Genomic DNA, 25,984 nt, shown 5'->3' with positions numbered 1-25,984 from the left:
GACATTTGCAGGTTAAGGGACAAAGTTTAAATTCCTTCTACAGGCACAAGAGAAGAATATGGACCAGTGGTATGGGCACAGGATTGAAAACCAGAAATTTCCAAATTCGAATCCCAGCTTTGACATGGGCTCCCTCTGTGGCCTTGGTCAAATCACTTAGACTCTCTGCCAAAGTTTTCACACAGCAATGATGATAATACCTTACAACAATGTTGTGAAAATTAATGTGAGTATATTGCTTTGAAGAGGAATATATAATCATAAAACTCCCATTCCAGTTGGTGGGAGTTTTGCTTGAGTAGGAATGCAGGGCCCGATCCAAAGACTATTGAAGTCAGTGGAAAGTCTCCTGTTGACTTCAGTGGGCTTTAGATCAGATCCTAAGTGCAGGAGAAGGCCAAACAGCACACAGGGCTGAATTAAAGGAAATAAATACAAGTGCCACGTGTATCTCTGGGCTAAATTCATGGTCATGAAAATATGGTGTTAGTTAAACATCAGGTGTAAGATGGTCAGAAAACAGGTGTAAGTTATGGAGTATTGATTTACCATTCATAAGTGTCCAAAATTAGTATTGACGGAGAAGGGTGCAGCAGGAAAAACAAGATAAGACTCAACATACACTTTAACTTATGTGTCACCATCCCCAAATCTCTTAGGGCCAAATAAATACCAGGCATAAGTGACACAATTCCCATACACCAATGATACAACTGGTCCCGCTAGGATACCAAACAAATGTATGCTCTGTTAATTTTGCTATGAAAAGCCTGATAGATGCAAATTTAGACTGTTATGCCACCTACACCCATTTCTTTGCCAGCTTACACCCTGTGTGTAACTTACACCACAATGTCTGTCACCTCTGCATTTGGCCCACCATGCATAAATAATTTATTTTCCATTGTTCAATAATAAATTTAGCTCTTCCCTTCCTTCTGCTGATTGTTTCAGAATTATACTGACTCATCTGGAATTCATGGAAGGTGTGATACTCCAGCAAATCTTTTGTCAAAAGGATGTCAGTCGAACTTTATTGAATTTCCCATTTCTAAAGTAGAAATTCACAAAAATAAGCCCCTTAGCATAGGAATCCAGAAGAATAACTCTGATGTCACACAGATTTCCCCTCAAAAGTTAACTTTTAGACTGCGACCAGGTAAGTTATTCAGTTCATAACTGTGATTCTTTCCTGTTGATGCTGTCTTTCCAGGTTTCTCAGACTAAATTGTTAATGATCTAAAAAACAGAATGTATTTACTGTATTTAAATAATTTGTATTAACAAATTCGAAATTAAGCATTATTTGTAATCAAATAAGACCTGAGCTGGGCATCACAAAATGGGGAAGAGATGGCCAGCCCTCTGTGGAGATAGAGGCGGTTAGGGACTATTTAGAAAAGCTGGACGTGCACAAGTCCATGGGGCCGGACGAGTTGCATCCGAGAGTGCTGAAGGAATTGGCGGCTGTGATTGCAGAGCCATTGGCCATTATCTTTGAAAACTCGTGGCGAACCGGGGAAGTCCCGGATGACTGGAAAAAGGCTAATGTAGTGCCAATCTTTAAAAAAGGGAAGAAGGAGGATCCTGGGAACTACAGGCCAGTCAGCCTCACCTCAGTCCCTGGAAAAATCATGGAGCAGGTCCTCAAAGAATCAATCCTGAAGCACTTAGAGGAGAGGAAAGTGATCAGGAACAGCCAGCATGGATTCACCAAGGGAAGGTCATGCCTGACTAATCTAATTGCCTTTTATGATGAGATTACTGGTTCTGTGGATGAAGGGAAAGCAGTGGATGTATTGTTTCTTGACTTTAGCAAAGCTTTTGACACGGTCTCCCACAGTATTCTTGTCAGCAAGTTAAGGAAGTATGGGCTGGATGAATGCACTATAAGGTGGGTAGAAAGCTGGCTAGATTGTCGGGCTCAACGGATAGTGATCAATGGCTCCATGTCTAGTTGGCAGCCGGTATCAAGTGGAGTGCCCCAAGGGTCGGTCCTGGGGCCGGTTTTGTTCAATATCTTCATAAATGATCTGGAGGATGGTGTGGATTGCACTCTCAGCAAATTTGCGGATGATACTAAACTGGGAGGAGTGGTAGATACACTGGAGGGGAGGGATAGGATACAGAAGGACCTAGACAAATTGGAGGATTGGGCCAAAAGAAATCTGATGAGGTTCAATAAGGATAAGTGCAGGGTCCTGCACTTAGGACGGAAGAACCCAATGCACAGCTACAGACTAGGGACCGAATGGCTAGGCAGCAGTTCTGCGGAAAAGGACCTAGGGGTGACAGTGGACGAGAAGCTGGATATGAGTCAGCAGTGTGCCCTTGTTGCCAAGAAGGCCAATGGCATTTTGGGATGTATAACTAGGGGCATAGCGAGCAGATCGAGGGACGTGATCGTTCCCCTCTATTCGACATTGGTGAGGCCTCATCTGGAGTACTGTGTCCAGTTTTGGGCCCTGCACTTCAAGAAGGATGTGGATAAATTGGAGAGAGTCCAGCGAAGGGCAACAAAAATGATTAGGGGACTGGAACACATGAGTTATGAGGAGAGGCTGAGGGAGCTGGGATTGTTTAGCCTGCAGAAGAGAAGAATGAGGGGGGATTTGATAGCTGCTTTCAACTACCTGAAAGGGGGTTCCAAAGAGGATGGCTCTAGACTGTTCTCAATGGTAGCAGATGACAGAACGAGGAGTAATGGTCTCAAGTTGCAGTGGGGGAGGTTTAGGTTGGATATTAGGAAAAACTTTTTCACTAAGAGGGTGGTGAAACACTGGAATGTGTTACCTAGGGAGGTGGTAGAATCTCCTTCCTTAGAGGTTTTTAAGGTCAGGCTTGACAAAGCCCTGGCTGGGATGATTTAACTGGGAATTGGTCCTGCTTCGAGCAGGGGGTTGGACTAGATGACCTTCTGGGGTCCCTTCCAACCCTGATATTCTATGATTCTATGATTTATCATGTGTTAATCTGATGGATAGATCTAAAATGTACACTATTTAAATTCCCCCCAAAGTATTTTGCATTTATGTAAAAGGAGATTAATCTCCCTGCTCTGTTCTCTTCATGGCTCGTGGCAGCACAAAGGGAATGGAAATGTCACACATCTATCAGGCTGGGAATTCCCCCCGCGGGTGTAGAGCGGGACGAGCTAGTTCCTATACCGTTCCTCTTGTGCCCCTGATGCGGGAGGTGTTTTGAGGGTGGAAATGAAGGGGCCGTGGCCATAGCCATAGCACAGTAGGCAAGCTATCCCATGGGATGTAGCCAGCTGGTATTGGTTAGAGGAGTCTGAAGGCCAGGGATGCTGGAGCAGTTTTTATAGTGGGTTTGCTTAGAGCCATTGAAGCAAACTGTAAACCTTGTCCACTTCAAGTCAGGGGGCACGGCAGCAGCACCCCCAGTTCCAGCACCTATTCCGGAGGCTTCTCTAAACTGCACCCAGGCCATGGCAGAGATGAGGAGAGAATTGGGAAACTGCAACCATAGCCAGCTCCCCAGTGTCTCACCTCTTCATTGCTACCCTGAGAAAATCTCAGCTGCAGTAGAGAATCTGCCATATAGTGTTTTTATCGGAGGATATCAACATGATTTGCAAGATCCCCTGAGGTCTATGGCGTTACTGTGGATTTACACCAATATAACATAGATCAGAATTTGTCCTAGGGAAAATGAGGTGCAGAGAGATTTAAATAACACACAGTATGTTAGTACTAGAACCAGGAATAGAACCCAGGCGCACTTGTAATCCACTCTCCCAGTCCCATGCTCAGACCATTAACCCTTGCACTTGCTCCTACAAGTACTAACTTCTGTTTCATAATAGAACATTTTAAAGCTGCACTCTGACATTTGTTTTTTCTAACACACTAGATCCACAGGAATCAAATAGTCCTAAACCTAAAGTTAGTACTTAACTTTTACTGTACCACTCAAGTAATACTTACTTAAGGTCTTTCAGATTTTCTATTTGGAATTTTTATTTACGCTTTTATACATTTCTATTAATTCCACCAATGGCACAGAATAAACAGACAGCATCATTGATATATTGCCCATTACATTGTCTACATGTGTTAATTTGTTCTCCATTTCCCCTATGGCTTTACTAGGAAATGAAGAAACAATAGAGATCAAAGTTCGCCAGACTGAAGATTATCCGGTTGATCTCTATTACCTCATGGACCTTTCTGCTTCCATGGATGATGATCTGAATACAATAAAGGAATTAGGCTCAACTCTTTCCAAAGAAATGTCAAAACTAACCAGCAACTTTAGACTGGGCTTTGGGTCTTTTGTTGAAAAACCAGTTTCACCATTCATCAAAACCACAGCTGAAGAAATAAACAACCCTTGCAGGTAGGCAAAGAAAGCACCTATGTATGTTTGTTATTTAATATAGGAACACAGATAAGATTGATCATTGGGGGCAAAATCCTGCTCACTGCCCTCACTGCAGCCTTTCCACCTTACTCACTTGCAGTTGAGTGAATAAAGCAAATGGGACTTGGCTCTTGGTTCATACTCTGGTCATTTTCTATACCCCATTGGGTTGTTGGGAAGAGGGGGTGTTTAGGGGGGAAGAGGTTTACCTTTTTGCTTGCTGTTTAGATTTTCCTGCTAATTACAAGTGTGTGTGACTGATTAGCACATTGATAACTTGATAACTCAAGTTATATGTCTCTTTAATTTGCTTGAAATATATATTCTTTTATTAAAATCCTGGATTATTCATGTGACAGCTGTAAAGGCTCACAATACTTTTGGGTACTCAAAAATACCAAAAAACAACAGTTCAGTATATTTATTAATGTTCTTATTATTTATTTGTTTTAAAGAACCAGGAACAGTCCCTTCTGCCCTATGCTGCATGAGTCCTGCCCGGATCACAACTCTGGGGTGCTTGTGGAGAGTGGGGGCTGCATGCCTGATACTCTCCTCCTCTCAGAGCAAGTGGGGAGGAGCCCAGTGGGCCTATCTGGATGTGATGGTGGGAGTATACTGTGCTCTGTAAGGAGCTGGAGCAGATTAAAAGAGGAGCACAGGAGGAGTATGCCACTTCAGGGTATCACTGGGGCACAGTGCCTCCCAGGGCTACTCCTGGGGAAGTGCAGTTTACACACCATTCTTTAGCCACAGAGTATCTAAATGCACAGTTTCACTTTAAAATTAACTGAGTGCCATGTTATGTTTTAACCTTGAAGTTTTTTCACTTGGTCTGTCTAACTGAACTGTAAAAGTACTACTTTCAGCAATGATATTAATAAAACAAGGTACACAGAGGAGATGTGCACCTGAAAACTACGCTAGATAGAGTTACAAAGCAACTACAGTGTGTGCATTCTATCTCTGCATTGGCCGTAAGATATATCATTAAGATATATCATTTATATATCAGATATATATATATATATATATATATAATTTATGCTATATATCATTTATATTATTAAGATATATCATTTATTTTATAGCAGTGTTCCACGTAATTGCTTACCCACCTTTGGATACAAACATGTTTTGCCATTAACAAATGATGCTGAAAGATTCAATGAAATTGTGAAAGAACAGAAAATCTCAGCTAATATAGACACTCCAGAGGGAGGATTTGATGCAATTATGCAGGCAGCTGTTTGCAAGGTAATGAAACCTCTAGGTGTAATATTTATTAGTCCACATTTTAATATTAATAGATTTTTATGGTATTTTTTAAAAAATAAGCAGCTCTTGTTTTCTCAAAATGTAGATTCTGACCCTGATCTGACTCCACTAAAATCAATGGAAGGACCCCCACTGATTTCAGTGGGTATTTGGTCAGACTGTAAAGGTATATTCAAATGATCTCTTTTTTCATTAGAAAAGTGTATATAATCAAGTTAAATACGCACATTGAAAAATGATAGTTTTGTAGTTTCCATCAATAAAAGCACTGATCGTGTAATAATCGGGTGTATATGGGGAATGAAAAGCAATAAAATTGCCACATAATCATCATATTTTCTTCAATTTTTTCTCTTTAAATATTTTAATGATTAACAATATTAACAATATTTGACATAGATGACAAGCAGCTATACACACTCAGCACAACAATGGGAAGAGGAGATATGTTGGTCAGAGGCAATGGAGTGAACTCTGTTAAATAATTGTCATGGTATCTTTTGATGTCCCTTCTGACCCAAATATCTATGAATCTATGATGTCTGCTTAAAGCAGAAAGGACACTACTTTTTAAAGCTGTCTTTGAAAGACCCCTTCTTCTGCCTTCTACCCTATCATCCTGTATTGTTTCTTTCAATATAATCGGTCTATACTAAACCATTACATTTTAATTACAGGAAAAGATTGGGTGGAGAAATGACTCTCTACATCTGCTGGTGTTTGTGAGTGATGCTGATTCCCATTTTGGGATGGACAGTAAACTGGCAGGGATTGTTATTCCAAACGATGGACATTGTCACTTGGACCACAATAATGAATATTCCATGTCAACAGTTTTGGTAATGTGCTTCGTACAATTCTTTCATTGTGGAATTTTGAAGTACGGGAAAGATGAATTGGAATATTAATGATTTTGTTCAGTGGTATGCAGTAGGAGTTTGGAAATCCAGTCATTTGATGTCATCCATTTTAATTTTAATCACATATTTTCATAAAATCAAAACTAAGAACACAGCATATTGACATAAGTGATCTCAGAACATGTTATGATTAGAAAAAGTGATACCTCTTACTCCCAATAACTGTTACCATGGGTAACATGTGGAACAGGACCTATTGGCATCCTCTCCTGAGAGGAGAGCAAAAATATGCTTTCATCACATTGTCTTAAAGGAAGTGAATTAAGGAGTGGTTCAGGAATGTGTAGGACACTGCTGAGGTCAGAAAAACATTTCAAACTAAGATTCAAGTGCTCAAACTAATACTGTTATTTAATAGTTCTATTATGGGGATGTTTAGAGGCCCCTGTTAGGATGTGCGCTGTATTGTGCTAGTTGCCTTGCAAACACAAAGGTAAGTAGTGTCCTTGCCTCAAAGAGTTAGTTTTCTCACCTTCTTAAAGTCTAAATTCAAGAATTAAGAGGTTTAAAGAGGATTCCAAAGGCCTGTGTTCCTGTGTGGACTAAAACCTCCTGACCCCAGGCACTGAAGCATGACATACAGGTGGATCACTCAGGGTAACGTGAGCACCAGAAGGAAAGGCTCTATGTACACATACACACTTACTCAGCACACATGTATAATTACATGTTTATATTACACTGAGCACAGTATGAATGTATGTTCATTAAAGATAACATGCAATGTTTTTCATCACTATTTTTTAACTCTTTGGTCCTTTTGTAAAACAGGGATTGATTTGGCTCTCTATATTTGTTTTCAGGAGTATCCAACAATTGGACAACTAACAGACAAGCTTGTGCAAAATAACGTTTTATTAATTTTTGCTGTAACAAAGGAACAAGTTTACTTATATGAGGTGAGGTAACTAAAATTTGTAACTCTCCAGTGTTTTGCTTTAATGTTCCTTTTAATAATGTTTATGTATGAGCTCTTTCATTTTCAGTTTAAACCGATTTTTACCGAAAATTTCCCGGGTTTTACAAAAAGTATTATTCAGTTTATTTCCAATTTTCACCCTACTTTTGTATCATTCAAATATGTAAAAAATAACTTGGTTTTTCAGGAAAATACAATACATTGCATGAGGTATGTATTATGATAATACTTTAGTCTGTGTGTATATGCAAAGCCACCTGTATTAGTCTAGAAGATACACACAAATAAATAGGCACGCATGCAAGCTCTGAATTGTGTGCGCATCTGAACACTGATGAATCTCATGCCACCATGTCCACACTTCAAGCTGTTAGCAGATAATGGTTTAAAGATTTAACTAAAATGGGAAGAAAATGAAAATCTGTATCAAAATACATTTCAGAACATGAGTTTTAAAAAAAAGTTTTAAAAAAAATAGGAGAAAAGGATGAAGTTGAGTGTATGCACTGCAAATGGTTTGGCCCAATTATTAAATGTAAATATTAATTGTCTAATAGTTCTAAGTCTACAACAGTAAACTTTTTATTCAAATGAAAAGTTTTATTTGGGGATTAGAGATATATTTTTTCTTAAACTCTGAGGTGGCATTGTGTTTTGAGTTCTGCAGCAAATCACACTGATGAACAGAATTCAAATCATTAATCTACAGAATACTTTTTTCCTCTGTCTTTCCATCCACTAAAATAAACCCTGATATCTACCCAGAAAAATTAATAGATTTTTGCACTGATTTTTACCTGATTTTGTTGTTGTTGTTTGTTTGTTGTCTGATAAATTCCCAGGAAAAATTAAATAAAATAAAAATTGAAAATGAAGGGCCCTATTTATACAGTACCACTTGAGAAGACTAGCATTGAGGATTCAACCCTGCAAGGTGCATATTTAATTAAAAATATAGCTAGAAAATTAGATACCTGATTTAAAACATCTAAAAACTCAGTTACTTTGAAAGCACCTCACTCATCATGTATTGATTTTATGGTTCTTTATGTAATTGTAAATTGGGTTTTATGTTGAATCACACTGTGAATAACTACTTTTTGAGTCATAGTAGATAAGGATGTTCAACCCTGAAGCTTATCTAAATTGCTCAGCATAATCACTAGTATTAGACAGTTATATCTTAAGATGCTGGGTACTAATACTTGAGGCTGTTTTTTTCTCCTGTGAGACAGGGACACCCCTTGAAACAAAATGTCCTCATGAACTTTTGTTCATCTCTCAGAAAATGTGTTTTCACCTGATCTGAGAGTTTGCTTCCTCCTCTTCAGTCTAAAACTTCTTTTCAGTGAGATAAGTTGGAAGGTAGCAGGAAATATAAAGTACAAAATGACAAAATAGAAGGGAGAATTTCTCCCCTCCCCCTCACATCTAACTGCCTGTATGCACTGAAGGGAGAAAAAAACACATAGCATTGTTTGAAGTGAAGAATACAAGTCTCAGTTACATGAAGACTCTTTTGATTAAAAAGTCATTGCATGGCAAATGGGAGCAGAGAGTGGAGAGGAGATTAGTCATTTTATTGCAAATGGAACTGGGGCAAGGAGGGGAAAAGATACTTTGCACCACCGTTGTGCATCTGTTCAGAGTTTGGCCAGAGGTAGTTCCGTTCCTCAGCAAAACTAAAGCAGCCATAACTTGTGTTTGGCATGCACATCCAGGTACCCCCAGTTTGTCCCCTAGACTGGATCTACTTGGGGATTCTCCTATAGCTGGGGAATTTCCCAGTGACCAGAACCAGTGTATGGAGTGATAGGACAGCCCTGGAGTGGGCCCACAACACTTCAAATTCCTATTTAAAATGATGAGTAAAAATAAGTAGAAGATGGGAGAGAAAAAAAGCCTATCTGTTTCCCGTCTGCAGTAAAACCACAAAAAAGTAATCTGACAGTTCTGTGCTTGATAAGCCCCTTCCCCTCCATTATGAGTTGTTCGTGTCACTGTGGAGCATGGGTGGTGGGTAGAGCCCCACTTTGGGGAGGCTAGCCCCCGGCTCAACCCTTCTGCCCACTCCCCCCCTCCGGAGTCCCAAGACCCCCTGCACTCCCCGCCCATGGCCAGAGGAGCCCCGGGCCAGCCAGAACCCTGAGCACCCCCCTCCAACCTGCCCAAAGGAGCCCTGAGATCTCCTGCACACACACCCCATAGCCAGAGGAGCCCTGGGCCATGCAGAGCCCTGAGCCACGCCTCCCCCCCACACACACACACACTGTCTGGAGAAGCCTTCAAACGCTCTTCTCTTCTTCTCTCTTGGGGAAGAGGAACCTGAGCTTTTGATATGCACCATGCAGGTTCCAGGGTGACTGAGGGGGTAGTATGTCTTACTCAGCTTCCGGGGTTCATCAATAATCTCTCTGGAGTCCAGAGGAAGCTGAGTAGCACATACCACCTCCTCAGCTACCCAGAGCTTGCATGCGGCATAATAAAAAGCAAAAATTTCCCCCATCAAACCCACAACCAGGTTCCAGCAGCAGTGGCTACGCTAGGAGAGGCTGAGCCTCCCCTGGCCTATTATACCCGCTGCCCATGCTGTAGAGGGGACATGGTAAAAATCTTCTAAACTTTAAATGGCTAAGGAGCCTATGTTGCATTGAAAGTCAGTGGGATTCAGGCTCGTTAAACACTTTTGAAAATTGTACCCATACCCTTATAACATTAGATCTGGAGGATCCATAGAGAAGACAGGCTATAGTCTCACCTATCCCAGATTACACATGAAGACCTAACCACCCGTGCAGTCCCTGGTTTCAGCCTCCCTGGCAACATGTCTCTCTGATGAGCCATGCTATTGTTGGCCTTTTTCCCTGTGTCCTCTATCCAACTCTGCCAGAACTGGGGTAGAAGTGAAGTCACAGCACAAGTGGGTTAAGGAGAGAGTTAGAAGTGTAGTGTCTTTGGGGATTTTTACAGGGAGCTCTTCCCGCACATAAGGGGCCTTTTCCTCTCTTCTGTTTCACTCTGAGCTGTGCAGTGGGTAGGCACAGAGCCCTCACTAAGAGAACTGTCAGTATCTATCTTATTTTATCATGTATATTTTTGCCCAGATGGGCTGTTGTGAAGAAATTTGTAGTGTCTAAAAATAAATCCTAGATCAGAATTCAGTGTTTGCAGTCTTATAATCTTGATTTATATTGTCATATTATGTTTTCTTTATAATCATAAGCATGGGAGAATCAGACTTCTAGGTCAATATTCTGAGTTTGATTGACACAGATGGAAAATGTGACAATACAGTCCCATTGTTTTAGATATGCCCTTTGATGTTTGTGAAAGCCAGCAGTAAAAGTCTGATATTTTTATTTTGTTTATTATTTTATATTTGCTTTGACTAACTGTCCATCTAACCCGCAGGTTAGTGAGGCTATGTGCAAGGAAAAATAACAGCAGATACTCAGTTAAGTGACAGAATGCCACATGCAAAAGATGAAAGTGGTAGATAGAATATGTTTAAAAGAATTGCTACATTCTATACAAGACAGAAAATGGTGTCACTTTATTTTTCTGACAAAGTAGAGAACAAAAAGTAATAGATGGATTAACAATGGCTCACATTTTTTGTTAGTTGTAAATCTTAGTATAGAGTTCCCAGAGAACAAAGCATGCCACTTGATAACTTTGATAATGGTATAAAACTGACACAGAGATACTGAAACAGAAAACCTTTGATAAGAATGGTGTTGGCCAGCGCAGACCATGAGCACTGGAAAATTCCAAAGGAAACCTTCATGCACTCAGGGAGGGATGCATCTTTTTGGTGCAATAAGACGGTAGATTAAAGAGGAGATGGATAGCTCCAAATTTAGGTGTAGGACCTAATCCAAGGGCCAATTAAAATCAGTGGAAATATTGCATTGGCCATAGGATCAGGCCCCTAGCCAGCAAACCTTAGGTAATGATAGAATTTTAATACCTGCTCTGTGGATGCTAAAAGTATTTAGCTAGTTATACCCTTTGATTATGTAGCTATTTGTTGCAGTGTGATTATACTTGAGTGACTTCTACTAGTTCCTTATCTGTTGCATTCAGAATGCACTATTTCCACTGAGCATAGTGATTGGACTTACCTTAAAAATGTGTATTTTGATTTTTTTTTTTTGCTTTAATATCTTTTTCTGCAGCCAGAACCTGGGGCTTACTCCTCAAGTGCACCAGAGCAGTCCTTAGTGCACTAAAGCAATGGGAGCAAAATTTGCTTCCACTTTTCCCCTTAACCATGGGTGTAGTCAGAGGCCAATTCAGCAGGCATCATACCTGAGCTAGCTTTAACCTAGCTATCCCACACAGGTGTCTGCATGGGCTAGCCATCCAGGGTCAGGGTTCCAGACAGGCTTGAGAAGTCTGCACTGAAATCCATGCTGCTGCAGACTCTCTCCAATACCCAAGATAGCTAGATTAAAGCTAGCATAGGTGTGTCCACATGAGCTGCAGTCACGCCCTGTGACTGCAGCATAGACACACCCCCTTACAGATATCAAGGAGAAAGAATAGCAAGGTTTAGATAGCTGGGACGTGAGGACCTAAAGAGACGTCCGACTCAAAGATGACACCCAGGACAGACAGGATGGCAGTGTCACTCAGAGTGACCAAGAAAGGATGCAACCAAGAGGGATTGAGGCCAACCATTTAAAGCCCTGTTTTAGCCATATTGAATTTGAGCTGATGGCTAGACACCCAGGAGGGTGATGTTAGAGAGGCAGGCCAAGATTTTAGTTTGGACAGAAGGAGACAGGTCTGGAGTGGCGAGAGAGAGAGAGAGAGAGATCTGTGAGTCCTTAGCATAGAGATGGTAGTTGAACTTGTGTTTGCAGATGGGATTACCCAGAAATGAGGTATAGAAGGAGAAGATAAGGGGACCAAGGACAGAGCCCTGTGAAATTCCCTCAGAAACCTGGTGTATGTGCGGGGGGGAAAGAAGGAAGATCCTCCAAAGGATGTGAAGTAGGAGCAATTAGAAGGGTAGTAGGGGAATGAGAAGAGGACAGAGTGCCAGAAGACAAGGAAGGACAGGGACTTGCTTAAGGACTTGATCCTGGTCCACTGAAGTCCATTGGAATTTTATCATTGACTTCCCTGGGAGCAGGATCAAGCTGCAAGTGTGCATTTCGGCTCCAATTCAGGAAAACACTTAAGCATGTTCTTAACTTTAAGCAAGTGCTTACGCCCCACTGAAGTCAATGAGACTTTAAAATGCATAACCTCTTAGTCTTTCCACAGGTGGTGTATTATCTATTGTTGACAAAGGATGAACTGAAATCCAAGAGTCAAGAAACTAACCATGATCTTTTTCATGAGATCATTTTTTATATGAGTTGTGCAAGGGAAATGTTCCATTGTTGTATGGAAGATGCGGGCACGGGGGGAGGAAACTAAAGAAGGAATTGAACTATTTTGAGGAAAATGGATGATTTTGGTTCCAGAAACAAGAGTAGGCTAAGGAATGGAAGTCTATTGTGCTTATACAGTCAGAGCTAGGGATTTCTCATTGAACAAAGAGCTCATTATTTAATAAGATACAATAGCAGATGCAGCTGAACCCAAATCATCACTCAGTATATGTAGATGTACTCATCCATAATACCAACAATACCTGTGTGCACTGCTCTGGGCCACTTTATGTAATGACAAAACTTAACTCCACCTGTGAAAGATCAGTTTTCGGCACATCTGGAAATAGGATCAGCCAACCAGTGCTTCCAAGAAACAGGGCACTTCTGACTTCAGTTGGGAGCCTAGTTTCAGAATGTGAAGGACCCCTATGCTCAAAGGTTCATGTCTTTAGTCAAACATTTTGGTGGCACCTTTACAGACAGTAAATAGAAAAGGAGTACTTGTGGCACCTTAGAGACTAACCAATTTATTTGAGCATAAGCTTTCGTGAGCCACTGTAGCTCACGAAAGCTTATGCTCAAATAAATTGGTTAGTCTCTAAGCTGCCACAAGTACTCCTTTTCTTTTTGCAAATACAGACTAACACGGCTGCTACTCTGAAACCTTTACAGACAACGCCTTACTCAGGCAAAACTTCAGTTGAAACCACTATAATTAAGCCTAATAGAGCTTTCCCTAAATTACATTAGCTTTGCAGGATCAGGCCCAGAAACTTGCAACTGTATTTTATTGTACCAAAAAACATAATTGAACTTGACAGATGATAATTCAGTTTCTAAGGAGGGCAAACACTACACTAGAATTTATCCAGAAGCTCCTTAAATAGTTTGGATAGATAGCATTAGTCTAAAATAAATGTAGTAGTCAAATAATTAAATGTACCTTTATATTTCTAGCTATTTATAATCCCCCTTTAGTTTAGCATGGCATATGTCAGTCATTTATTCATTTAATATTCCAAATCCGCTTCAGATCCAATGTAGGCTCAGACCTACCTCCCACATAGGTGTGTATATTGTTATCTAAAACATGTGTTTTATGTCACCAAATACAGGATGTATGTGCTTATAATATTGCATTCTTGCCATGAATATGGCCAGACATGTCAGTTCCCCTAATTTTAAAATAGCAGTTGTCATGTTGCGTGGGAGAATCAAAACTAAAACAGCAATGTATTATATGACCACAGATGCTTTTAAAGTAGCATTGAACTAGTGGATTTAAATTAAACATTTGCCAAGATTGCTCAAAAGGTAAAACCTGAGGGGCATGGGTGCATGAGGGAGAAGGAAGCTGTTGACAAATGAGGCATGTCAGTTTAAAATAGTTTATAAAAAAAGAAAAGTTCAGGAAAACAAACAAAAAATCCTTCCTCTGGAATATATTCACATATGGCTGACCAAATAATATATCATTATTCTTAGCTGAAAGCTGTTTATAACAGAGTAAGAAATTTATTTCTTTTTAAAAGCTGTTGATTTGAAAATTATTTTTATGAGTATTGTGATGACAGTGAAAGTGTGACAGACTATGTGTATCACATTTAGGGTAGGGGAATCCAATGGTGTTTTAAGTTTTCATGTTTCAGAGTAGCAGCCGTGTTAGTCTGTATTCGCAGAAAGAAAAGGAGTACTTGTGGCACCTTAGAGACTAACCAATTTATTTGAGCATAAGCTTTTCGTGAGCTCACTTCATCGGATGCATTCAGTGGAAAATACAGTGAGGAGATTTATATACACACAGAACATGAAAAAATGGGTGTTACCATACACACTGTAAGGAGAGGTTTCAGAGTAGGAAATAGTTTTACTTTGTGTAATGACACATCCACTCCCAGTCTCTATTCAAGCCTAATATTAGAACAAAAAGACTTCAGAAACAGACTCCAACAAGAGACTGCTGAATTGGAATTAATTTGCAAACTGGATACAATTAACTTAGGCTTGAATAGAGACTGGGAGTGGATGTGTCATTACACAAAGTAAAACTATTTCCCCATGTTTATTTCCCCCACCCCCCCACTGCTCCTCAGACGTTCCTGTTAACTGCTGGAAATGGCCCAACTTGATTATCACTACAAAAGGTTTTCTCCCCTCCCACCCCCGCTCTTCTGCTGGTAATAGCTCATCTTAAGTGATCACTCTCCTTACAGTGTGTATGATAACACCCATTTTTTCATGTTGTGTGTGTATATAAATCTCCTCACTGTATTTTCCACTGAATGCATCTGATGAAGTGAGCTGTAGCTCATGAAAGCTTATGCTCAAATAAATTGGTTAGTCTCTAAGGTGCCACTAGTACTCCTTTTCTTTTTAAGTTTTCATGAAACTGCTAATTTTGTCTAAAGCTTTGGGTTTCTTCTAATCTTTTTGGAGGTTTGCAAAACAGTTTTTCCTTAAATGAAATAATTTATTTTCAAGGAAAATTATGTTAAAAATCATTCTAATTAAAGCTGAGGAAAAAACAACAAAACTGTCTTTCTAACTAAATGGAATCCTCTGCCATGCAAACAAAAATATTCTTGTGAAGCAATTCTTCTGCTGCTGCTAGACAAAGAGAATACAGTTTAAAAATGAGCTGTTCAAAACTCTCATTTCAACATAGCCAAATGGCACTCGAAGTTCTCAAGGCTTAAGATCTGTTCAAAAAATATCACCTGGGTCTTCTAAATTTGCCATAGTACTCTTCCACCCTAGGTCATGTCACAAGCTCTGCTCTCATTTACACTGGTGCAAATCATGTGTAACTCCACTGACCTCCATGGAGCAATTTCAAATTAGCTCCACTGAGAATGAGTGAGAGCAGATATATCTGTAGATAAAATAAGTCAACTTTTTAGTAAATGCATGCTAAAAAGTTGGAAGGTCTATTTGTGTCACACTAGCACTAAAAAGACAACCTGCCGTATCTAATGGTTAACAGTATTAGCCATGCGATCCAAAGCAATCACTCCACACTCAAATGCTTAAATAAATTGGTTAGTCTCTAAGGTGCCACAAGTCCTCCTTTTCTTTTTGCGGATACAGACTAACACGGCTGCTACTCTGAAACACTACACTGGTAAATCAGCTCAGAAACTTTATATGGAAAAACATTAAAATATATGCTCAAAGATGGAAACTTTCCTTAAAATCAATCCATAGTCTGCACCTGTGCCTTCCATGGAACTCACACTGTCATCCATGGCATTTTTGTGCACAGAGGAACGGTGGCCCTAAGCCTAGTGTGCACCTACTGTTTATTTTGCATGCCCCAGATAAAAGGCAGTGATATTTTAGATTCCAAACTCTCTAACTCTCATTTATAACCAGTCTGCATAATGCCCATGTTTACAAAATGCACAGTTCTATATTCTAAGAACAATCTTTCAAAGACAGAGTGCTATAATTCACAGGAGTCAGGCATGCCAAATCACCTGTTGTAACATCAAATGTGTTTAATCCTGCTGATTTACAATAGCACTTTAGTAATGTAATGAATGATAGGTATTTCATACATAATATTTAAAGTAATCATAATACTGGTGGAAGTGCAAAGTATAAAAGGGATGTAAGGGAATCAAATTGTCCATCTTCATTGATTTTTTGAATGTTTTTAATGTTTAAAAAATCAGCATTAGAACAGCAGCTTTCTTCTGCAGAGTTTATCATGTTACCAATTTTCTCTTTTAACTGCCCTTTTCATTATCTCCAAGTAGTCCCATTGACTTCAATAAGCATTGGTTCAAGCCCTAAATGCAATGTAGTAACCACCAGATGAGATTAATATTAGCTACTAGTTCTAACAACTAGCTGTGCGTGTCATGCTACAATGACAGCACTGAGGTGAGACTGGACATTAAATGACGACAATTTTCTTAACACAAACCCAGCATGTAATCAGGGCACTAGGCAGATAATTCTTCCTGAATTATAACTAACCATTGATTAATGTGTGGTATTTGTATTCCAGTCATATAACAGCAGCAAATAGTTCAGAGCCTATGTTCCAGGCTCGCCAACCTCATTCTTATTGAGGCCTTATGTCCCCTTCATCGCTGAGCCCTTGTGCACAGTACACTATATGCTAGTTAACATGTACCGGCCTCAGAAAAGTACAGTTTCTAAAACAAATGTATATCGGGCCGATGGGAACAACATTACAATAGTAGTAAGAGTAGCAGAATCAGGCTCTGATTATTTTTATTAAAAACAAATAGAACTGTTGAGAGGATATTTTCATTTTAATTGGAGAACACTATAGGGTGAAATTTTCAAAAACTCCTAAGTGACTTGTGCTCCTCCATTGATTTTCAACAGGACTTGTGCTCACTCTGAAGTCACTTAGGTGCTTTTGAAAATCCTACTTATAATTCTTTAGATTGGTAGTTATGGGTTTGGGGGGTGAGGGAGGTTGCCAGCAAGATGGACCATATCACCTATTACAAATTTATGCTTTCAAATTATTGTTAACAGCTCAAGCCTATATTTTGTACTTGCTCTTTACAGAATTATGCCAAACTTATTCCTGGAGCTACTGTTGGACAACTTCAGAAAGATTCTGGAAATATTCTCCAATTGATCATTGATGCATATAAGGTATGTTTATAACATACTTCTCCTTTTGCATGTCTGCTATTCTCAGATATTAAATTGTGATTTGGTGAAAACAAATCCTGTTGTTTACAATAAGCACATCAGTTGTGCACAGATGCCCAGCATTACAGAAACTTTCCGTCGGTCCTGAAAAAAAGAACACACACGTTCAAATGTTTGAGCATATACATCACACTGTTTTGCAGTGATATTGGAAAACAATGCACTAAGAATGCTATTCTCTGCTTTAGCTATGTGATGGTGCCGCTGTGAGGTTGTTCTAATGTTTTTAAAGGAGGGAATATAGTCACGAAATAAAATTGAATGTGTTTAAGATTATGTGGGGAAATACAAATAGGGACATAAACCTGATGCTGCCTTTCTCATACTGAGAAAGAGGGGCGATCAGCGGGTTATCTCAACTACCTATACACAAATGCACGAAACCTGGGAAACAAGCAGGGAGAACTGGAAGTCCTGGCAAAGTCAAGGAATTATGATGTGATTGGAATAACAGAGACTTGGTGGGATAACTCACATGACTGGAGTACTGTCATGGATGGATATAAGCTGTTCAGGAAGGACAGGCAGGGCAGAAAAGGTGGGGGAGTTGCACTGTATGTAAGAGAGCAGTATGACTGCTCAGAGCTCAAGTATGAAACTGCAGAAAAACCTGAGAGTCTCTGGATTAAGTTTAGAAGTGTGAGCAACAAGGGTGATGTCATGGTTGGAGTCTACTATAGACCACAGGACCAGGGGGATGAGGTGGACAAGGCTTTCTTCTGGCAACTCGCAGAAGTTACTAGATCGCACACCCTGGTTCTCATAGGAGACTTCAATCACCCTGATATCTGCTGGGAGAGCAATACAGCGGTGCACAGACAATCCAGGAAGTTTTTGGAAAACGTAGGGGACAATTTCCTGGTGCAAGTGCTGGAGGAACCAACTAGGGGCAGAGCTCTTCTTGACCTGCTGCTCACAAACCGGGAAGAATTAGTAGGGGAAGCAAAAGTGGATGGGAACCTGGGAGGCAGTGACCATGAGATGGTCAAGTTCAGGATCCTGACACAAGGAAGAAAGGAAAGCAGCAGAATACGGACCCTGGACTTCAGAAAAGCAGACTTTGACTCCCTCAGGGAGCTGATGGGCAAGATCCCCTGGGAGAATAACATGAGCGGAAAAGGAGTCCAGGAGAGCTGGCTGTATTTTAAAGAATCCTTATTGAGGGTACAGGGACAAACCATCCTGATCTGTAGAAAGAATAGTAAATATGGCAGGCGACCAGCTTGGCTTAACAGTGAAATCCTTGCTCATCTTAAATACGAAAAAGAAGCTTACAAGAAGTGGAAGATTGGACAAATGACCAGGGATGAGTATAAAAATATTGCTCGGGCATGCAGGAGTGAAATCAGGAAGGCCAAATCACACCTGGAGTTGCAGCTAGCAAGAGATGTTAAGAGTAACAGAAAGGGTTTCTTCAGGTATGTTAGCAACAAGAAGAAAGTCAAGGAAAGTGTGGGCCCCTTACTGAATGAGGGAGGCAACCTAGTGACAGAGGATGTGGAAAAAGCTAATGTACTCAATGCTTTTTTTGCCTCTGTCTTCACGAACAAGGTCAGCTCCCAGATTACTGCACTGGGCAGCACAGCATGAGGAGGATGTGACCAGCCCTCTGTGGAGAAAGAAGTGGTTCGGGACTATTTAGAAAAGCTGGACGTGCACAAGTCCATGGGGCCGGATGCGTTGCATCCGAGAGTGCTAAAGGAATTGGCGGATGTGATTGCAGAGCCATTGGCCATTATCTTTGAAATCTCATGGCGATCAGGGGAGGTCCTAGATGACTGGAAAAAGGCTAATGTAGTGCCCATCTTTAAAAAAGGGAAGAAGGAGGATCCTGGGAACTACAGGCCAGTCAGCCTCACCTCAGGCCCTGGAAAAATCATGGAGCAGGTCCTCAAGGAATCCATTCTGAAGCACTTAGAGGAGAGGAAAGTGATCAGGAACAGTCAGCATGGATTCACCAAGGGCAAGTCATGCCTGACTAATCTAATTGCCTTCTATGACGAGGTAACTGGCTCTGTGGATGAAGGGAAAGCAGTGGACGTGTTGTTCCTTGACTTTAGCAAAGCTTCTGAAACTGTCTCCCACAGTATTCTTGCCAGCAAGTTAAAGTAGTATGGGCTGGATGAATGGACTATAAGGTGGATAGAAAGCTGGCTAGATTGTCGGGCTTAACGGGTAGTGATCAATGGTTCCAAGTCTAGTTGGCAGCTGGTATCAAGTGGAGTGCCCCAAGGGTCGGTCCTGGGGCCAGTTTTGTTCAATATCTTCATAAATGATCTGGAAGATGGTGTGGATTGCACCCTCAGCAAGTTTGCAGATGACACTAAACTGGGAGGAGAGGTAGATACACTGGAGGGTAGGGATAGTATACAGAGGGACCTAGACAAATTGGAGGATTGGGCCAACAGAAATCTGACGAAGTTCAACAAGAACAAGTGCAGAGTCCTGCACTTAGGACAGAAGAATCCAATGCACCGCTACAGACTAGTGACCGAAGGCTCAGCAGCAGTTCTGCAAAAAAGTACGTAGGGGTTACAGTGGACGAGAAGCTGGATGTGAGTCAACAGTGTGCTCTTGTTGCCAAGAAGGCCAATGGCATTTTGGGATGTATAAGTAGGGGCATTGCCAGCAGATCGAGGGACATGATCGTTCCCCTCTATTCGACATTGGTGAGGCCTCATCTGGAGTACTGTGTCCAGTTTTGGGCCCCACACTACAAGAAGGATATGGAAAAACTGGAATCTCTCTGGGTACATTTATAGTAATATATTGAGGGTGTTAGTCTCTGTTTTGTTTTGTTTTTCTTTACTTCGCTTTTCTTTATTACAAGCATGTACTTTAACAATTACTACCTTTAAAAAAAACCCTTTTTGTAATTATCATTTCCTGTGCTTTTTTATTCTCGCATCCTTTATTTGTATCATATCTCTAATATGTTCTACAAAATTATTTTGATTTGCAGGACAAAGAAAAAAGTAGCACAAATTATGAAATCTTTTATAATTAATTGTAATAGCTTTTTATACTATGAGTTTCTAATAAACACCAACAGATTTTCTGTAATGTAAAAAAAAAAAATACGACAGTGCATTTTAAAATCAATCAATCAAGGACTACTATTGTAACAGACCTGCAGTGAAATCCTGGCCCCATTGAGGTCAATGGTAAAACGTCCAGTGGAGCCAGGATTTCACCTCTGGAGTTTAATTTAGGACTAAGGGTAAATGCCTTCTGTTAGGATTAATTGAGGATGGAATTTTAGGACATAGATACTGTTACCCCACCTTTAATGGATGAAACGCCACTTTTACTTACTATCTGCAAGGGAAGTGAAGCTGGAAAATGGATCCTGGCCGCTCCCACATTGCTCAGCACTCCACAAAGAGTGGGTAGTTTGAAAAGTACAGGGTTCCTCTGATCAGGGCAGAGAGTGAGTGGAGTGCCAATGAGAGCCTCCTATAGATACCTGTGGTGCCATATATTAATCAAGGCCTCCTGGCTGAGAGACTTTCAGAATTTATTCGTGCCCGTTTTATTAATGTTAAAGGTTAATTATTCCATTAGTTTGAAACTCTTTTAAGCACAAAAAGCAAGTTAACACAAACACTAAGAAAATCCTCCTCCCCACCTCCTTGAGGGTAATATTTATTTTGCAGAATATTTTTAATAAAAATGAAGTGATGCCTCACTGAATGAAACACCATTTCCTTATATTTGGTGGGAGCCTAGAAAAGCTGAAATTGTGGTGGGAATAAAGGTGGACTTGTCGAAAATCACATGATTGGGACTTAGAAATTCTAGGTTCTAGTTCCAGCTCTGCCACACTCCTGTGTCACCTTGCAGTGTCTCTCTCTGCCTCAGTTTCCCCATCTGTAAAATAGAAATAATAATAATTACCTACCTCAGAAGGGTGGTGTTAGGTTCAATCTGTGAATGTTTCTAAAATGCTTTGTTCTTTATATGAAATACACTATATAAACTCAAGTTATTAATATCACTCAGATATATTGGCCTCTAAAATCTTCAGTGGGAGTAAGCAAATTAGGAAACTATGAGCTGTCAAAATATTTGTTGTATAATGTTCTCATGTTCCCCCCCCTCCTGCCGCTCCAGTGTGATTCATAGTCTCCAGTAAGCATGTCGCTACTTGCTTTGACAAAGGTTAAATTCTGTATTAGCTTTGTGTCTTCAAAGCACTCATTCAAGTTGCATAATATCTGAAATCAAGCCTGTTGATCCCCAAGTTATTCCAGCATTCTTAAAAATACAAAGAATTCTGTTCTCTCCAGCACCCACGTCTCTTTTGGCTTACAGGGTAAGAAAGATTGAAGGAATAATATATTAAAAAGACCAGGGACCAGTTTTGATCAAGGGAGCTGCTGGCAAAGGCTTAAGTTTGTAACACTGCTGATGTCTGTTTCATTCAGGAATTCTTTTGAGTTAAAAGTGCTTCTGCAGGAACATTTTAATGCTCACTGTACTTGGGAGCCAGATTCTGATCCCAGTTATGCCCATGTAACCCACTAGATGTGAGTCTTCTTTTAAAGTCATGGAGGTGAATACAGGGTGGAGTTTGACCCCATATTTCCATTCATTTTCAGCTGAAGGTGATACATATTTTTAATTTAAAAAAACATTTCACAAATAGAAAATGGAGACATGGTGATAAAGATCCATCCCATCCATCTGACCAAAAGGATAATGGGCTAATGCACAGCAGCATTTAATTTGTACTTACAATTACAATTTCACTTTTAAATAGTTTTGCCGTGCTGCATCTCAGTTTCAGCCCTGGACCTCCAATCTAGCTGATGGAGTGAGGAGTTGAAAATAAGCCTATTGTGTGGTACATCTTATAAAGTCTGCATTGCCAACTCTCCTTATTTTAGCATCATTCTTATGGTAGCTGAGGCTTTTGTTAGAGCCCCGGCTGCTGGAATCTGTTACTGTCTGAGAATCTTTGGTTGGGCGGGGGGAGGCGGGTTGTTTGTTTTTAAGGAATTTTCTTGCCTTCATGGCTGCAGAGTAAAGCTTCACCATGTGACCCTAAACATCCCCACACCAGATGGCAAATCAAAAGAACACAAAATTTATTATTTTTAATCTCATGATTTTTTAAGCAAATCTCATGATTTTCCGGGGCTGGACTCATAATTTTTGAATGCTTGGAGTTGGCAATAATATAACTTGCACTAAGGGTTACCGTAAGTCCCTGTCCCCTCCCTATATGTGCACACAAGACCTTGCTGGCAGCAGAAACTATATAGTTCCACTGCCTGGAGAGGGCAGAATTTGGGGATGCCACACACGGATTGCACAGAACCTGCCAGCTGAATTAGAGCCCTCTAAGGAGGTTCGTTTGTGCTTCCAAACAGAGAAGGCTGGGGAACAGCAGAGCGAGAGGATGTGCCAATCTTCCTGCTTCAGAGGGAGATGCAGGCAGCACAGAGGCTACTTCAGCCTTGGGCTGGAGTAGCAGCAAAGAGGGAGAGATTGCATCCCATGCAGTTCCCCAACTTGATCCTCACTGCACAGCCTTGTTGCTCAAGCTGTGTGCTGTAGAGTGGATTTGGAGCTAAAGGAATATATTAAACATCTTGCTTAACAAATGTGCTGCTATCCTTTATCTTATTAAAATAATACCTCAGTGAGGTTTTTCAGATGGAAAGATATAATTAAAATGAGGTAGATAAACAGACAATGTAGAGAATCCAAAGCTTATACAAATGAGACAGTTATGCAAATTTATACATATTCCACTTGAAGTTTCAGCTAATGCCCATTGCACCTAGTCCTGCAAACCTGTACTCAAGTGAGTGGTCCCATTCATTAGGATGACTCACCTGACAGTCTCCAGGGAATTTAAGAAAAAGTGGACATTTTCAAAAGCATCTAAGGAACTTAGGAACACAAATCCCATTGGAAGTCAGTGGGGCTTGTGCTCCTAAATCCCTTAAGCGCTTTTGAAAATTTCCCATCAAACGGATTATGTAATCTGAGGTTTAGTCTGATGCACGCTATTGATTGAATTAGAAATCCCATTAAAGTCCACAGGAGTCCATCTTGCCACCGTCTTCAGTGATCTTTGGATTAAGTCTCAGTATATTTTCAAAAGTGTAATACAAAAACATTTAAGAATGAAAACCAGAAAGCAGAGTTTGAGGGAGCGCAGGGAGCAGCATGAAGAGTCTCTCTTCCTAAAGCAACAGTAGCATAATTTCTGGCATTACTGAATCCATTTTGAAATCCAAGCAAAAGCTCATAAACTGAAAGAGTTTCCACCTGGGGAACAGACGAAAACAGGAAGAAGAAGAAACTTAGATTTACACAAGGGAGTGAGCCAGAGCCAAAGGATTAGGGCTGGCTTTGGTACTGGAAAGATAGGGCCAAATCCTGGAGTCTTTTCTCTGGCTATTCTCAGACAAAACTGGGTGTCATGCCTGAGCAAAGACTGCAAGGTTACATGCTAAATAAGGAAAGCTACAGTGTTAGCATAGTGATCATATAAATTCCTCAATAAGGCTAGGGCTAAATTAAAACCTACAGAAGGGAGCAAAGTACTTAGAAATGAAAGAAGACTTATTAGAGCATTAAGTACATTCCCCTACAAATGCAGGATATGGTCATTCTGGTATCAGATATTCAGCTGATATGGCAGTCGACTTTGGCCTAAAGGCCAATACTTTGTTCATTTTCCATTTTTCTTGTAAGAAAGAAGTATGTAAATAAAGTATCAAAATCCGGAATTCTTTACTGCACAGATACGGTTGTGTTTTTCCAATATACGTCACAAAGACGTGGAGCATTAGCAACCATTGCATCCATCGTGTTCCTTTTCTTTCAGGAGCTGCGATCTGAAGTGGAGCTGGAGGTGTTAGGAGACACAGAAGGACTCAATCTCTCTTTCACGGCAATCTGTAACAATGGTACTATTTTTCCGCGCCAGAGGAAATGTTCCCATATAAAAGTGGGAGACACAGTAAGTAGATAACAGATTCTCAGATGACGTTCATTCCTGTAAAAATGAGAGAGATTTTTAGAACACCAAGGCAGAAATCTTGCTTCCTTTATTTAATAAATCTCTTCCAAACAAATTGAGAGTTATTAGGCAATACCTAATAAATTCTTGTTCTTGGCTGTGCATTATATTTCCAGAGTATTCTTTGCATTTAGTATGCTGCAGCCATGAATGGTTAATATATTTTCTTTTCCAGGTCTCTTTCAACATGACAGTAAGCCTACCTTCCTGTGAGAAAAGGCGGAGGCAGATTGTAATAAAGCCTGTCGGCCTGAGTGATGCCCTGGAAATTGATATTCAGCTAGAATGCAGCTGTAACTGTCAGAAAGAGGCTGAGATGAACAGTTCCAAATGCAGCAAAGGAAAGGGCTCTTTTGAGTGTGGAGTGTGTGCCTGCAACCCTGGCTACATGGGTCCTTATTGTGAATGTAATGAAAACTCCCTGAGCACAAATTCCTGTAAAAGGTCTCCAGAGCAGAGCTCCTGCAGCGGGAGAGGTGACTGTTACTGCGGGCAGTGTATTTGCCATTTCTCTGTGTACGGAAATATTTATGGGCCATACTGCGAATGTGACAATTTCTCTTGTGTGAGATTTAAAGGAGTGCAATGTGGAGGTATGTCCCCCTTAAACTATTTTTAAAATCTATAACCTTTTATGTAGATGTAACCCTCATTATAGGAGTATTTCCATATGTGAGCTAATTTCATGGTTTTGACATTTGTTTTCATTCCACATCAGCATGAAATCAGGACCTTTCAAAAATTTCTGCAAAAAAATGAGAGAAAGAGAGAGAGAGAGATCCCTTCCCACCCCAGAATACCCCACAGCCCAGTGGTTATGGCACTCACCTGGCATGTGGGAGTCCCAGCTCATGGGTCTTCCATATGCCAGGTGAGTGCCCTAATTGTGATGCTATAGCAGCAGTGTCTCAATCTTTCCTGTTGGAGCTCTTCCATTTTCTACAAATAAATAATTAAATATTAATTGGACCAGAGAGAATGAGGGACTGTACCCCAGTGGTTAGGACAAGTTCCTGTGTCTCCCACATCCCAGGTGAGTGCCTTAACCGCCAGGCTATTGTCAACTCCAGAGTGTGTGTGTCTCATTTTGTCATTTCCAGATCTGTCCCCAAAACTGTAACATTTCTCTTTTTGATAATTATCCAAGTATGCCCTCCTGTATTTAATCCCTTTCAGCCTGATTCAGATCTCACACTGGTTTTATACCAGTAATGCCAATGATATAAGTGGAATTGCTCTTGATTTACACCAGTGTCAGTGAAGTAAGAATCAGGCTCTTTATATTTCTTTTCTTCTTCTGGACTGAATTCTATCTGCTACTGTGTTGTAATCCAGAACAAGTCCATTAAAAACAATG

The 25,984-nt window shown here is 40.4% G+C and overlaps 1 protein-coding gene across 2 annotated transcripts in view; it reads left to right on the top strand.

Moving 5' to 3' along the window:
- Positions 1–25,984, top strand: part of ITGB6 (integrin subunit beta 6) — a 46,276-nt gene that overhangs the window by 3,144 nt on the left and 17,148 nt on the right. Inside the window, exons 4-11 of one of the 2 annotated variants that reach the window (XM_073304735.1) lie at positions 955–1,159; positions 4,116–4,362; positions 5,481–5,643; positions 6,342–6,503; positions 7,388–7,483; positions 17,439–17,528; positions 24,433–24,567; positions 24,803–25,220. In XM_073304735.1, the coding sequence (XP_073160836.1) occupies positions 955–1,159; positions 4,116–4,362; positions 5,481–5,643; positions 6,342–6,503; positions 7,388–7,483; positions 17,439–17,528; positions 24,433–24,567; positions 24,803–25,220 (1,516 nt within the window). Of the gene's footprint in view, positions 1–954; positions 1,160–4,115; positions 4,363–5,477; positions 5,644–6,341; positions 6,504–7,387; positions 7,484–17,438; positions 17,529–24,432; positions 24,568–24,802; positions 25,221–25,984 lie in introns of both variants that reach the window. The other variant, XM_073304734.1, reaches the window with a different exon arrangement.

Source organism: Lepidochelys kempii, chromosome 11, assembly GCF_965140285.1.
Source record: "Lepidochelys kempii isolate rLepKem1 chromosome 11, rLepKem1.hap1, whole genome shotgun sequence".
Lineage (NCBI taxonomy): Eukaryota > Metazoa > Chordata > Testudines > Cheloniidae > Lepidochelys > Lepidochelys kempii.
This window is presented reverse-complemented; position numbering and strand designations above follow the sequence as displayed.